At 36.2% G+C, this 16,014-nt stretch overlaps 1 protein-coding gene across 1 annotated transcript; it reads left to right on the top strand.

Moving 5' to 3' along the window:
• The first annotated feature begins 3,269 nt into the window (after positions 1 to 3,269).
• LOC141427199 (mitochondrial-processing peptidase subunit alpha) lies at positions 3,270 to 16,002 on the top strand. Its single transcript, XM_074086429.1, has 12 exons — positions 3,270 to 3,504; positions 6,250 to 6,482; positions 7,054 to 7,133; positions 7,228 to 7,368; positions 7,858 to 7,995; positions 8,332 to 8,469; positions 10,276 to 10,413; positions 12,082 to 12,154; positions 12,567 to 12,699; positions 13,613 to 13,778; positions 13,926 to 14,058; positions 14,261 to 16,002. The coding sequence occupies exons 1-12, from the start codon at positions 3,446 to 3,448 to the stop codon at positions 14,440 to 14,442; spliced, it is 1,614 nt and encodes a 537-aa protein (XP_073942530.1). The 5' UTR covers positions 3,270 to 3,445; the 3' UTR covers positions 14,443 to 16,002.
• The last annotated feature ends 12 nt before the right edge of the window (positions 16,003 to 16,014 follow it).

Here is a 16,014-nt window from a genome sequence, read left to right as displayed (position 1 = left end):
CTATGCACATTTTAACAGTGATTGTATAAATTAAAAGTTATCTAAATAATACAAATAGATCTCGTGGTTTTTCTTTAATATCTAAAATTATATGAATTTAACAGAATAGAATGGTGAATTGATATTAGGTTTATTTAAATTACAACTGACCTTTATTTTATTTAATGAAATTATACATGACGTACTGTACCGTACCTACTGTATTCGATTTTCGTCATATTGTGTGCATAAAAATGTATTTAAGAGAGTAGTTTGCAGAATGATTAATTTGCTTTTATCGTTAGGTATAGAGTCTAGTAATGGGATGCTTAGAGTCCTATCGGTGCAATTGACATAATCATAGTCAGTCAGCGGTCGATGTCTTGAGCACGGAAGTGTGTGCCAAATTTATTCCAACATTGATCATTTGATCATCCATTACATTCACATCGTCCACGAGCATGACACTCGAATAATAGCGATAATAATTTAAGTGTTGAATATAAAATGAAGTGTGACTACAGATTTTTTTAAGAGACCAATAGTGTTTACGTCCGGAAGATAATTATAATATGAGTAGATAGTTATTTTATATTTTTGAAATTATATTTTTTTTTCGTAGTGGTTGCTCTGCGGTATCATTGATTATAACCTTTTTTATTTATTTTAAGTTATTAAAAAAAAAAAAAAGGAAAAAAAAACCATTAAGTAGTTACTTGTAATGATGTTCTGCATATTACATTGTCACGCTGTTTGCTGATTGCAGAGTCGAGGGTCCGCCTACCAGGCCGAGAGTGACACAGCTATACTTTCGTTATTGATTTTATTGGACTGAGATATAATGTATACTTTATATATAGTAATAAATAACTAAGCGGTATGGCATGCAGTATGTGTGCGTCACTGTCGGCTGGCACTTGGCACGCAAATAGGCTACGTACGCACTATGTGATGTGGCTAACCGCGCGGTTTTACCGCGTCGTCTTTTTCTCAGGCGTTACTTTGAGTAGGGACGGCGCGCTAAAACCGCGCAGTTAACCTCAGTGCGTTATTGCACTTAGGGCGTCGGTTCCTTTTTGCCGAATCGCTTGTACAATAAACTTGACTGGCATACTGTAATTTGAGTTTGAAGTAAGTTGCACTAACCATCCAGATATAAAAGGAAATGCACAGTAATTGATTCAAACAAAACTCAGGGCGCAACCGGTGCGGTAGACTCATTCTCTAAGTTTTCTATTTCATTCCAATATGAGATATCAAGTCATACTTATGAAATGTTCTTTTGCAATATACACGTTGTATGAACGCAACTGGCGCCTTGAATAAAAGACTTGCGAGAAATAAGTAGTTCTCATAAGTAACAAGGCTATTGAAGCTAACTTATATTATGGCTTATTATGTCTTAAGGTTTATTGTTTTTTCCGTATACCTAATGCTGTAATACTGGTATCAATTGATGATAATAATCTGATAATTAAGGGTAGCAAATGTCAATCCTGAATTACGTTCATTGAACCCATACATAATATAATCACTGACTACTTTCGAGTTTATATCGGCAATTCCTATTTGTAATTTTTTTAGCAGTCAATAACGTTTATGTCTGCATATTACGTTTATCCACTGCAACCACTTTTAGTACTTGTTATGCATGCGCTAAAACATTATGGTTATAAACTTATGTGGAAATAAAATCAATTTTCTGAAAGACTTTTTCTTTTTCTTAATTTTTTTAATGGTTTTTTATTAAATGTTATAATAGTGAAAATGTGTGTGTTCCAAATATTGGCCAGTGAATCTAAATAACTGAAACTAAACACGATAATTTGTTTTAATACCTAGTAGGTACTCAAATAGATATTAGGTATTGTGGTTAGTAAAACTTTAAAAGAAAACGAGATCTCTTCCGATTACGACCAACAACAACATAAAGAAATGCAACAGAATTGTTGCTAACCCAGCGGTCTAAGAGAGCATATGGCTGTAAGTATTTTTTCTCACTCCATTGTCTCCCTTAGTTCACGCCGAAACACTGTAGTTCGGTCGGTTCCCTAACCTTTTTATCCACTTTTTCATTTTAGTTGCATAGAATAGTGGATACTTATGTTAGGGCGCCAACTGTAAAAGCAGTGCTTAGCGACTGCATTGTCACCCAAACTACATTTGCATACCAAATTTCAAGTCGATGCCATTAACCGTTAAAGAGTTCCGTCCTGTGGACACGATCCTGGTCAGACTAAAGCGTGACGTACCCGTGGTCCAACTATAGTTTGTCCAACTACTTTTCGACGGAGCTCCACCCAAGGGCGTAGCTGTTCTTTCTGGGTATTTTGCCCTTCAGGCAACTGAAGTTACCTTACAAACCTAATCTACCTATTTTTGTATTAAAATATAATATTTCCGGATTGGACAAATTAGTTGAACCACGGGTACGTACCTAATAAAAGCTTGTAATAATGAAAACATCGTTTGGAAACCTGCTACTTTCTGGAAATCAGTTTAATAGTGTGTTTCCATTCCTCACTAAGCCTGCATGGGGTCTACGGCCTCAGTCCTTACGATTTGAGAGGAACCTTTGTGTCCAGCAGGCCCTATACTAGGTACAAAGTTCAAACTTCGTGTCTTGCCGTCCCGCTGACGAATATACTATTTTTAAACGAGTGAGAAGGACGGTACGATACGCACTTCGAATTTTGTAGCCCCCCTGTTTACGTACAGTCTAGTGTAAAAATATGAACATAAGCAGCAGAATTCCAATGTCATAAGGCCTTGGTAGCATGATTTTGAGTGGTTCGAATAAATACATATTTTCGCGCTTGACTGTACATACGTATATATTCATGGAGATAAGCACAAAATTGTGATAGCAATATTCCAGTAGAATCTTAAGATTATTGCATCAAGTAAGTAAACAATGGGTAAAAGCAGCTTTGCAACCTACAAAAGTGGTCAGCACGAATTGTTACGTTCTATGACCAGATATGGTGATGTGTGCCCGGTTCACATTATTCCAGTAAAACTGTTCCTCGTGTTACTCGTTTGGATTGTGACTCCGCAATGTATCGTTACTGGCACAGCAGGGCTACTACGAAACTCGAAATTCGAAGTTCGTCTAGTGCGGTTCCTCTGACACTTATACTATTTAGTACGAGAGCGAGAGGGACGGTGCGACACAAACTACGAGTTTCAAGTTTCGTAGAAGGCCTGCAGTTACTGGCACGATTTTACTGGAATAATGTAAACCGGGCATAAGCGCTCCCTTCGCTTTTTGTCAAAACCTGTCTATGGATGTAGAGCAAGCGTCAAATATATTTTAGTGCTACTGTTAGAACTGTCAAAAATGATAAGGCTATGTTGAGAATTCAAGATTCAATTTTGTGAATGATTATATGGTTTAACTAACTGAAATTACATTGTCGATCATAACAACTTTGTTTAATAATTATTGCACTACAGCTTGTGAAATATGTCGCATGTCGCTGACGTTAAAGTACTAATTTCTAGGTTATTTTCTATGAAGAATGGGTAAGTGGGAACTCTTTGTTGAAATACCTAATTGTTTTACATTTTTGCCCTTTTTAATGTTACAGCCGTTTTCATTTTATGCATAATTAAGCTTGATTAATTTCAGTTTATTGCATCACTTTTCAATATCTATTAAGAAACTATTCATTTCTTAACTGCAGGGACTTTTCTGTAATTGCGACTGTTTTGTTTATTTAAAATATGAAACCACATTTATAATACATTTATTTATTTCATTACCATGACCTGCTCTGCAATAATAACAAAATGTGTCAGATGGAACCTTTTTAAACTTATGATTGGACTGGCGCTGTTGTGATGAACGATATATGGTCATGTTTCAGTTAAATTCAAGTTTATCTGATGCAGTGATAATTTTAAATAGAAACCAAATTCAACTCTGATCCTCTGTATAAGTGAAGTGCTTGTAGTTCTACATATATTTATAAATCAATTATTTAAAAGTAACTAACTATACTTCATTTATTTTAACATTTGAAACTTAATGGTACAATTTGGACACGTTTTTAAATGAAACAAGGAAACTATTTAAAATTGTGTTAATGTCTGTGATAAAAACATAATAAATATAGTTAATAAATGTACAGGTACATTTTAAGTCTGTTTGTGTTCGAAATACCGAGAAACATGTGTTACAATTTGATTGTTAATTCAAACCTTAAATTAAACGGAGTATAGTTAAATAGGTATTCATTTAGACGACCAGATAGCCTAGTGGTTAGAGAACCTGACTATGAAGCTTGAGGTCCCGGGTTCGATTCCCGTGTCGGGGCAGATATTTGTATGAAAAATATTAATGTTTGTTCTTGGGTCTTGGGTGTTTAATATGTATTTAAGTATGTATCTATCTATATAATTATATTTATCCGTTGCTTAGTACCCATAACACAAGCTTTGCTAAGCTTACTTTGAGACTAGGTCAATTGGTGTGAATTGTCCCGTGATATTTATTTATTTATTTTGTGGCCTTTCCTATTCCAGAAGTAAAAAGAAAACATCTGCATTCTAGTCTTGGCTCTGATTGATTTAAATTTTATAGATAAAAACTAAATTAGAAAAGCTATCTGCCTAAAAAGCTATCTGCCTTAAATTTGGTATGGCTCCATGCCTAAGTATACAAAAGTTTATACTATACTCAGTGGCACAAAATGTAGCCCACTCAACATACAAAAGTAAATTACCTATAATTGCATACATTTAATTGCCAGATTTTCTGCCGCTCAGTATATTTAGTTACCAACCAACAATATTTTTTTTGGAAATAAGCTCTATTGTTACTATCAATGATTCTGCCAATGTTTAGGTTAGGAAATATACTATTAGGTAGCTGTTGTTCAGTATACAATGTCATTTTTTATTTCCATTAGCTACAGGAAAGAAAGGCCAAATTAAGTTAATTTCTCCAAGACATTGCACTGGTGTGGTGGTCTAATTCTTACTGTTTAATAGATAATCATAACTATAGTGTTTTAAATCAGATATATTTAGCAAAAAAAAGGTTAAAAAGTGAGGTTTTTGGATGTCTTTCTTGTATGTATTTTGTCAATTTAACTCATCAAGTTTGAGAGTTTTCTTTTATGAAAAAAAAAAAACTATTTGGCAAATGCAATTCATGCTCGGCGATTTTTTTTTGCTAAAATTACTGTTTAAGATTGTTGTATTTCTGCTGAAGCTCCCTTATACCTAAGTACTTAATACTTCTACCCTTCTTTACGACTCCACGTAATAAATTAGTTTCAGCTCAAAATTTTTCTTTCAACTCAAATTTTTGCTAATCAAGATTATTGCATTATCATCAGAATTTGTAAATGTACGAATTTATACATATAAATGAAAAAAAAAACAAGATGTGAAGATATGTACTAAAAAGCTTATAACCAAAGATTATCCTACTAATATTATAAATGTGAAAGTTTGTGAGTGAGTGAGTATGTTTGTTACTTCTTCACGCTGAAACGGCTGGACGGATTTGGATGAAAATTGGCGAAAAGTTAGTTTATAACCTGGATTAAAACATAGGATACTTTTTATCCCGATATTCCCACGGGATAGGGATAAAATCTTGAAATAACAACCGCTGGGCTTAGAGCCATGAAATTTGGTATGTAGGTAGCTGGACCTCTGGAATAACACATAGGCTACTTTGATCCCAATATTCCCATTTGATAGTTTTGTAACTAAGGGACCCCATACATCCCTGTATTATTATTATTACTATTTAGTATTTTTTTCTATAATTGTATACTGTAGTTTGACATGTTCAAAATATGACTTTCTGACAAGTTTCTTGCGGCGCATTCTTCTTGGCAATGATGGTCTTTCCAAAAGCTGAACGATTTGAATTTGGATAGGGAAAATTTTTGTAATTTCAGCACTTGGTTTAGAGTCTTGAATTTTGTACAGTTATTCACAACTCAACCTCAATGAAGACCACGATATAAATTTTGGAAATTTCCAGGGGAATTTTTTAAAATACGGAGAATTTTAATTGCAACTACCAGACCGAATAGTTTACTCGTGCGAAGCCGCGGGTAAAAGCTATTTATTATTATAAATCTAGAGGGTTGTTTCTGTTTCATTGCTTAATATTTTAGCTGAAGAATACCTCGCAAAGTACTTAATATATTTAACAAAATTAATTTTAAAATAGCTTTCTCTGATGTACGAGTATGTATTGATTATGTATGAGTATGAGCCAAGATAAAGTGTGATAATGCTTTTCAGGCTTCTAAGATTAGGATCAAGGAATTTTAGTCAAGATGTGGACAAGTCAGCACAAGCACTGGCCAAGAACAATGTCACTCCCCTGCCTCCTCTATCAGAGCCAATGCCGAACCTGCCACCAGTGTTATACTCCTCTGCCAAGGCTGAAGACTGTGGCACAGAAGTGACTACCCTCAGCAATGGACTAAGAGTAGCATCTGAGAAGAAATTCGGACAGTTTTGTACAGCTGGCGGTAATTATTTCATTTACACATTAAGTTTGGCAGTCCACTTGCATCCTTCGCAGTGCTTGGTTGTTTATTTGTTACGTACGCTCAGAACTAAATACACATGAGAATAAATGTCCCAAGATGAGCCACTAAATATAAATGTGAAAGTGAGTTTATTTGTTTGATCCACTATATCTCGGTGACCACGCAACTGATCCTTGATATAGTAACCAGGGTTTTTTAAAAACAACTCTTTCAATAAAATAAATATACAAATTTTTAATGTTTTTTTCTTTCATTCTTATAATGTTCAACATAGAGACAAAGGGTTAGCAAAATTGTTTAGTTAATAAACAGACAGTCAGATATGATATGAACACTATCTCATAATTTATGCCGACGTTTTACCGCGCAGGCGATACCCCAATTACTCGGATGTGCTATATAGTTTAAAACAAGACATTAAGGGTTGGATTCAAACATACAGTCAAGTCAAGGTTACCAATAACTATAAACTTCCAAAACTCAACCTTGGCTGTAAAATAGTTTTAGATAGTATCATAATAACTAATTAACAAATGGTTTTTTCTTACAGTGGTTATTGATTCAGGCCCAAGATATGAAGTGGCTTATCCCAATGGCATCTGCCATTTCCTTGAAAAACTAAGCTTTGGTGTAAGTAAATTTACTGCTAATATAATAACATTAAAATATATTGCCACTTTAATAGATTTTCTAACGTAAATTCATCTTACTTCCTTTTTGGTAGGCCACTCATAAATTTTCCACCCGTGACATGATGCTTCGGGAGTTAGAGAGACATGGAGGCATCTGCGACTGCCAAGGTTCGCGAGATACGACTGTGTATGCGACTAGTGCTGACTCAAGGGGACTGGAAGCAGTAACACAGGTGAACTTCACTTCAGGATTATTCAAGTATAATTTGCAATAAATATGTTTGCAGTTGTGATGTTAGCCTTAAGCATATTCTACCCCCCAGAACAACCCCAGTGACAACTTGTATTTATTTATTTATTCGTTTATAAGTCATGTTCATTACATTAGGTGACATATTATTAAATAGTATGTACACAACACCTTATTTTACTCTAATATTCATTATATCTACGGATTAGATGAGTGATGTCATCAAAATACTAATGCCAATATAATAAGAATTTATTGTGAACTTAAAATGTTAGTCTTATTTTTTTTTTAATGCGACGCTATTGTTAATCACAGACGCAAACTTATTTGGTGCAATTTGTATATATTGTATTGTCTGTATCAAGTGCTAAAGGCACACAAGCCAAAACATTCATATTCTCTTTTATAGTGCCTCACATAGCTTAAGTATTAATGAATTACAGATGTATAGCTAATATCTTCTTTGTCCTAGGTATTGGCAGAAGTAACACTACGGCCACGTTTATCTACTGAAGAAATAGAAGCTGCAAGACAGGCTGTCGCTTTTGAATTAGAAACTCTAGCAATGAGGCCAGAGCAGGAGACGATACTTATGGACATGATCCATTTGGTAAGTACATTATATTGCATGTTAACCCTTAATAAGGTCCCATTAATTGGAGCATACTACCACAGAATCAAATGCAGCTATCGAATACATACTTGGCAAAGGGTATTTTTAAAGCTAGTAGTATTTTCAATAATTAGAATAAATATTGTAACTTATTACTAAATCAATAAGGTTGAATCAATGCATGTGGTCCCTAAATCGCCTTTACCTTATTAAAGATTCATTAATTTAACTGCCACTGTAAAAAATCATACCAGCTTTTTATAGACCATTAACAGGTTTTCGTAATGGATACTCCTTCTAATAAAGTGTAATAAATTCATGCATCCCTTACAGGCTGCGTATAGAGGCAACACACTCGGACTCCCAAAGATTTGCCCGCAGGAGCACGTCAACAAAGTTGACCGCGGTATCATACTCAACTATTTGAAGAACCACTACACGCCGAATCGGATGGTCGTTGCCGCTGTTGGGGTAACGTTACTTTAAATCGTTCATTTAACCTTAAAACAGCCTACAGTACTTTCATTGTAGCATGGTGCGGGTGACAGCTGTCAATATCACAAGACTAGAGAGTCAAAGTGTCGAAACTTGAGTCGATAAAATTAATAAATTAAAATCTTAATCATAATTAATGTCATCATTAATCCGATTATTGCGCTATTTTTTATGAGAATATTAGTGAAATTCTAGGTTGGAATATTATTTGCCACTTAAGTAAGGCTAAACGGAGTTTGCAAGAATATTTGTTACTTACCAATTAATAAGTACCGATATAACTCAAGATCCATTAGGTCCCATCACTAAACGAGTTTCTGGTGTTACGTTTCAGGCATATTACGTTTTTTCATTTAATTGTGCGTTGAATTTAATTAATTGATTATAAAAATCTGATAGCTTAAATTTGTTTTATATAACATAGTTCTTTATGTTTAAATATTTTACGTCAGTCATATTCAGGCTACAACTGAAATATACTTCCATTTATTTAGACCGCAGCAACTTTTTTTGAGTAAAACGAAACGTGCATTAAGTGTCACCCGCACCATGCTAGAATGAAAGCACTGTAAGGCTACAGCTACGTAAGCACTACGTGGCTAACCGCGAGGTTTTAACGCGCCGTCCCTTTCTCAAGCCATACTTTGGAGAGGGACGGCGCGGCGAATCCTCTTGTGCTAGTAATTACATTGACTGTCTTAGTTCTAGATCTGTTTAAGTATGTGTAGGTACACCAAAGATTGTGTGATATGATAAGAGTACGTACGAGGCTAATGATTTATCTGTCGTAAACGAGAAATGTTATTCACGCTCTTATCGCGTGGCTGCACGCAACAGATAGATTATAATATTATTCAAGCTGCCACGCGTAGTTAATTAGACACTGGAATTTATAATTATATTTTATTCATAATAATAACGTAAAATTAGCTCACACTCAGAAATGTCAATTAACACGTTCGGCTCCGGCAACGATCCACTAAGCTCTTAATTAGACACTGGAATTTATAATTATATTTTATTCATAATAATAACGTAAAATTAGCTCACACTCAGAAATGTCAATTAACACGTTCGGCTCCGGCAACGATCCACTAAGCTCTTACGCTATGCCTACGCATATCCCACAGCAGTCACTTCTATGCCAGTGACACGTATACGTGTCACATACGGCACACATTCCGTCCGGTGCCAGTAACACAACGTCTGAGATCAAAAATTCTTTCTCCTTTGCGCCGGTGACACGCATGTCGTGTCAAAATAATTCGTACCTCATAAAGGCTGGCATAGCGTAAGGGCTTAGCGGAACGTTGCCGGAGCCGAATGCAATCCACTAAGCTATACGTGCGACTGGCCACTGGCATAGGAGTAAGAACTAAAAAGTGACAGTTTGTGTCACTTGGACCGAACCCGAACGTGTTAACATATCTTACTTAGTACTGTATCATGAAATGTGACATCTCCAAAAGTCCGAAATTTCCTGCTTTCAAAATATCCGCCTTCAGGATATGGTCTTTCGATACGCTAAGCAAAGCTTCTTCCAAATCGGCGCAGTTATTTAAGGGCTATTTGACCACTAATAAACTTACAAACTTTCACATTTATAACGTCTGTCTGTAGTAACGAAAACCGGGCTGACTTTAAAAGGTGAGCGATTTTAAAAAGAAGTTTGACGATGAACTAACTCTCTTTTACACAATAATGGGACTTGAAGTATAGCAGGATGTATTATTTTAATCAATTCGGACAATATTTAATCAATATAATTTGCTCTCATTTTAGGTTGATCACGAGCCTTTCGTCGAGTACGTACAAAAATATTTTGTAGACATGAAGCCGACATGGCACTCTGAAGACAGCGACACATTCACACCGAAAGTCGACAAGTCTATAGCACAGTATACAGGTGGCATGGAACAGGTAGGTACCTATACAATCGTCAATCATTCTAATTCAATGAGGGCTATCGTTTTTTGTCTCACTAGATGGCGCACTGTTGCGTGAGGTTTTTAAGTATGGCTTTCAGTCTGTTATTACGGCCATTACGGGCGTGAAAACAAAGTTTAGATTAAAATCATATTTAATACACCTTAAAACCGTACCATAAAAATATCGAGCATGCCACAGTGTTGCATAGTCCCCGTTTTGTTCGGAAAAAAGGGAGGACAAAGGTTTCCGAAAGACAAAACTGTCTCAAAACACAGACATTCATTGCCCCGGAACGCATATTTGCCATAATTAATTTCAGATATTGCAAAATATTCACAATATTATTCTAATTATAAATAAAACCGCGTAGCTCACCCAAAAACTATGAGATTTGACATTTCGGAGACCTCACGCTACACTAGCGCCTCTAGTGGCGAATTCATACGCGATAGCCCTCATTAGTAAGTTTCTGATGTTTTAATGCAAACTGTACCTAATTCATGGGAATTTAAAAAATCCCTTCTTAGTGCATTATTAAGTTTAAAATTCTTGTATTAAACATTTGACGCGGGGTCTCAGGAGGCTATGATACCCAAGCAAGATTATTTTTTAAATTCCTTTTTTGGTCATTGTTCATCCACCATTACCTCTCATATTTCGTTTTCTAGAATTTTTTTACCGTACAACGGCACTACTAGACACTGGGAAAATTGTCCTCCAATGGACAGAGCCATATTTAATAAAACAACAACATACTTATTCCTTTTTTTATTGTGCCTTGCCTAGTCTAAAAGTTACGAATGCAACATGGTCAGTGAGATTAATTTTGCTATTTTTAATATAATTTAAAAACAATAAAAAAAACTTGTTCTATTTTGTTAAAAACAGAAATGTCTTCCTATAACATACCTAAAGAGGCAGAGGTAAACAACATGTATACTGTAAGAAACGAAGTTCAAGAAACACAGTTATTAATTGTATAAATATAAATCTAATTAAGATTATGTAGCAAATTACGTAATAATATTGTGTTATTTTGTAAGTACATTACAAACTTATCTACTTACAAAATAAAAAAATATGACTTCATCTTATTACTTTTATTCGTCATCATCATCATCATCATCATCATCATTATTACGACTTCACAAAAAATGTTTAGAACCACTTCTTCTGTGACCTTCTAGAGACCAATGTTATACTGAATTATATGCAACCTCACTAAAACGTTTAACTGACCATTTTAGACATGCTAAATAGTAAATACATAGGTATTTAAATAATTTAATACTGGCTGTTTTCCCATCAGTTTTGATTTTCATCCAAAAACATCGAGGCGCAACTGAACTGATCAATAAAATTATGAGTGTATAGCTACGAATAAATAATAACTTATTATTTATTCGTAGGTGTTTAACTGTATAGTTATAAACCAATTAGAATTACTGAATTAGCAAAACACGATATTTTTTTGGAATAATGACGGCATTCGAAAATAATTGCAATCAACTAACATAAAATTAAAAAATATTTTTGAGGCGTCTTGAAGTTTTCATTTATTTCATTAACACCTTGTATAATTTAAAGGATTAACACCTTGTATAATATGACATGATTATAATTTATTTTATGATGTATGCAATGTCGTTTTGTTTACAGGAAGAATGCGAAATACCCCTCTACCCCGGGTCTGACTTACCGGAGCTTTCTCATGTCGTAATTGGATTGGAAAGTGAGTATTTGTTTATTGGTATTGTTTTAATTATCACTGCTCACATCGCAATGTGTGATGTAGCAGCCACACACTGCTTCAATTCGTCCGCACAATTCTTCCCTGTTCTCTTGCCGGCTATGACGATAAATTGTACTTACTGGCCATTTTCTCGTCCTTTGAAATCTGCCGCCCCTAGGCTGCGGCATACGGTCTATTGACAAATCCAGGTCTGGCGGCATGGAGGACGAATAATTTGGCTACACTACGTCTCTGTCTCCTTTCCTCGCCACTTACATGACACTTATCTTATCAAGTGTGACGCAAGCAATAGACATTCATAACCGAAGCATCCCGGCTTGCCGTGTTTTGAGCTTGAGCCACAGCTATATTTGCCGGCAGTGGGACTACTAAGTATATGTTAATTTGTCAGGTTGTTCGCACGGAGATCCCGATTTCGTGGCTACATGTGTCCTCAACATGATGATGGGTGGCGGCGGGTCGTTTTCAGCCGGCGGGCCTGGCAAGGGGATGTACACGCGTCTTTACACGAATGTGCTCAACAGGTAAAGCTATTACTGTACGAAATCAGTGTTTTTGCTAAATTATTACACAGGTAGCCATTATTGTGGTGGTTTAGTCTCACCTTTAAGGTGCGGCCACATGCAGCCGCTCGACGCTCGTTTCAAGCGTCAAATCTGGTCACGTGACATATAGCGACAAAGCTGAAAATGTTGAGCTTTATCGCTGGAAAAGAAACCTCTGAATTTCGGAAAAAACACTGTAATTTTTTGTTTTTATTCACTTCAATTTCTTTTATTTGTGCCACGACTGCCATTAAAGGAGACTTTTACGACTTTGCTACTCATTTTTCTTGAGCTGCTGCGGCGAAATTCAAAACAGGCTCACGTGACCAGATTTATCGCTGCAAACAAGCCTCGAGCGGCTGCATGTGGCCGCACCAAGGAGAGAGTAATATTAACGTTACTATTTACACTTGTTGCCCTTAAAATGGTCTTTATTTATTAAGTACAAGTAGGAACAATTCGGATCATTTCTAACCAGAGCACATAAGTAAACTTTTCACGGAAATATGTAAAGGTAAACCAAAAATATATGACTATTGTCAAGAGGGCGCTATTGTTCTTATTTACATGGCAATAGTTCAGTATAGTCGGAACAATGACATCTTGACTTGTCTACAACGTTTACCTGATAGCTCTGATGTTAATTTGGAAAGGTTTTATAGTGAAATAGTTTTTTTACAATGATCCGTTGTTGGCTACTAATCGTTTTGGGCACTTTTTGTTATTGTTCAAAGAAACCGCCACAGTGACACTGACAAATCTGACAATCATTAAAATTATTGCCAGTGTAAGAAATTATTTCCAATGAAATTCCGCAACATGGCGAATAGTCATAAATTTCTGGTCAGGCTTTTATAAGGAAATCTTCTTTACATAAAACTGCATCTTTCAGATATCATTGGATGTTCAACGCGACAGCATACAACCACGCATACGGCGACACGGGGCTCTTCTGCGTGCACTCAGCGTCACCTCCGAACCGCATTTACGACACTACGCTCGTGATCGCCCGCGAACTAGCCAACATGGCGGGGAAAGTCGGCGAATCTGAACTGAAGGTAAAATTTCTAAAACTTACGAAGGTTTCTGTACAAACCAGATAGCGTAAAGTTCGTTGCTTTTCAGAGAACGTACTTAAATCCCAGATACGTTGCGTTTATATGCTTTATTTCCTCGACATAACTGAGGTTTTTTTTTTGTTGCAGCGCGCCAAGACCCAGTTGCAGTCAATGTTGTTGATGAACCTTGAAGCGAGACCGGTAGTGTTTGAAGACGTCGGGCGCCAAGTGCTCGCTACCGGCAAAAGGAAGCCGCCCTCGTTCTTCATCAATGAAATAGGTGAGATTCGTACAGACACACTTGTAAAAATGTTGGATTGTGCTTTGATAATCTTGCTGCTCCTATATCTTTCTCGTCCATTCCAATCATACTTATTTTGTAAAAAGATTGGTGCTGCAACCAATGTCTTGTCAATGTCCAGCCTTTATCATGTTTTTGTTACATCACTGAGCGCACACTTAACAATCGCCTTTTGTTTTAGAAAAAGTCACAGCAGACGACATCGTCCGAGTAGCGCGACGCATGCTCAGTGGACGGCCTTCAGTGGCCGCTCGCGGCAAGTTGGCTCACCTACCGAACTTGGATGAAATAATGGCCAACATGTCTCTGAACAAGTCCGACTCTTCACCCCAAGGACGACGGATTAATCTGTTCCGAGCCTGAACTAAATAACTTTCGCTATTACGGAAATAATTGAAAAATATTTAAAAATCATGACGTTTGATTAGTTCGTGACGGCACAAATTTTGTTTTGCTATTTCTATAATAAAAAATTAAAGTAGCATTGAGTATACCGTTATAAGCAAATGACCTTCACCCGATTCCCACTTTTAACTGTCTGTAAGAAGCGAATTAACAAATCGGCGGGTTGGAGCTGAGCATATAAAAAAGCGTCGAAATCGGCAGAAAGGTGTCGTTAACACGTTCGGCCCCGGCAACGATCCACTAAACTCTCACGCTATGCCTACGAATATCCCACAGCAGTCACTTCTATGCCAGTGACACGTATACGATATGTGTCACAGACGACATTCCGGTGCCAACAACACATCGTTTAATGTGTCAAAATAATACGTACCTCCTAAAGGCTGGCTTAGCGTAAGGGCTTAGCGGAACGTTGCCGGATATCGACTAAGCTCTTACGCTATGTCTACGCATATCTCACATCCATCAGTCACAAATCACAGACAGACAGTAAAAAGTCACAGACGTGTCACTGGGACCGAACGTGTTAATAATAACGAAGATTCTAGAGTCAACCTTGAGGACGTTGACGTTATTATAATACTATTAACAACTTATAATTTTATTCAATGACGTAGTTACGGTCAGTTTTAGTTATTGATAGGTACAACTATGTAATGCGTTTTGCAGGGACGGTGAACGTTGCCGAACTACTCAAACTTCATGGTTATTAATGTAATATTGCATCGAATGCACATAAAAAACGGCATCCATCGCGAGCATTCACGTGTAAATGGAGTTTAGTCACCATTTAAATACACGAGAGTCGCTCAATGAATACATTGTTTCTTACTGTCATGGTCTATGAACGAGACAATATAAAATGTCACTAACAGTCCTGTTCTGATAGTAGTTAGGTTTGTTGATGTCTTTTTCTTACCCTTCCTAATACAAGAGGAACATACGCGTATTTTTTTTTTCACATATCGTTCGTGCGAGTATACGCTCGTTTTTGGCATACACGCTTACACGCGCGTACGCGTGTACGCGCTCATTCCTGCGTGTTTGCTCGTGTTTGGTCTAAAGGACATCTTCTCGCTCGCGCTTATACGAGCTTATATTCTCGTCAACGCTTGAAGATAACAAAAGCGCACCTGTGCCCGCGTACATGCGCTTTCAAAGACGAGGTTATTGGCGCGTATAAAACGCTAGTCTGCAATGCACTGAGATGTTTTTGAGTGAATATTCGCGATGGAAATAACGTTCAAACGCTACATTATTTTTGCGCGCATTTTGTTATTTGATATGAAGATTTATGAAATTCTTTTGGTACTGGTGATAGATTAACAATGATTAATAGAATGTAGTGAAATTAATATTGGACTTGAAAGTCGTCTACATAAAATTTAAAACAAACTGTATTTATTTGTAAATACAGATTTTCAGTATCTCAACAGTAATTAATACATTTAGAATTTAATGTATATTTAGCTATTACCTACCTACTGTGTTGTTCAATAAATTTATTATTTTCCTTGACCATAGACTTAT

The sequence above is a fragment of the Choristoneura fumiferana genome, chromosome Z (genome assembly GCF_025370935.1).
Source record: "Choristoneura fumiferana chromosome Z, NRCan_CFum_1, whole genome shotgun sequence".
Lineage (NCBI taxonomy): Eukaryota > Metazoa > Arthropoda > Insecta > Lepidoptera > Tortricidae > Choristoneura > Choristoneura fumiferana.
Note: the sequence above shows the minus strand (reverse complement) of the source record. Positions and strands in the feature narration are given on the sequence as shown.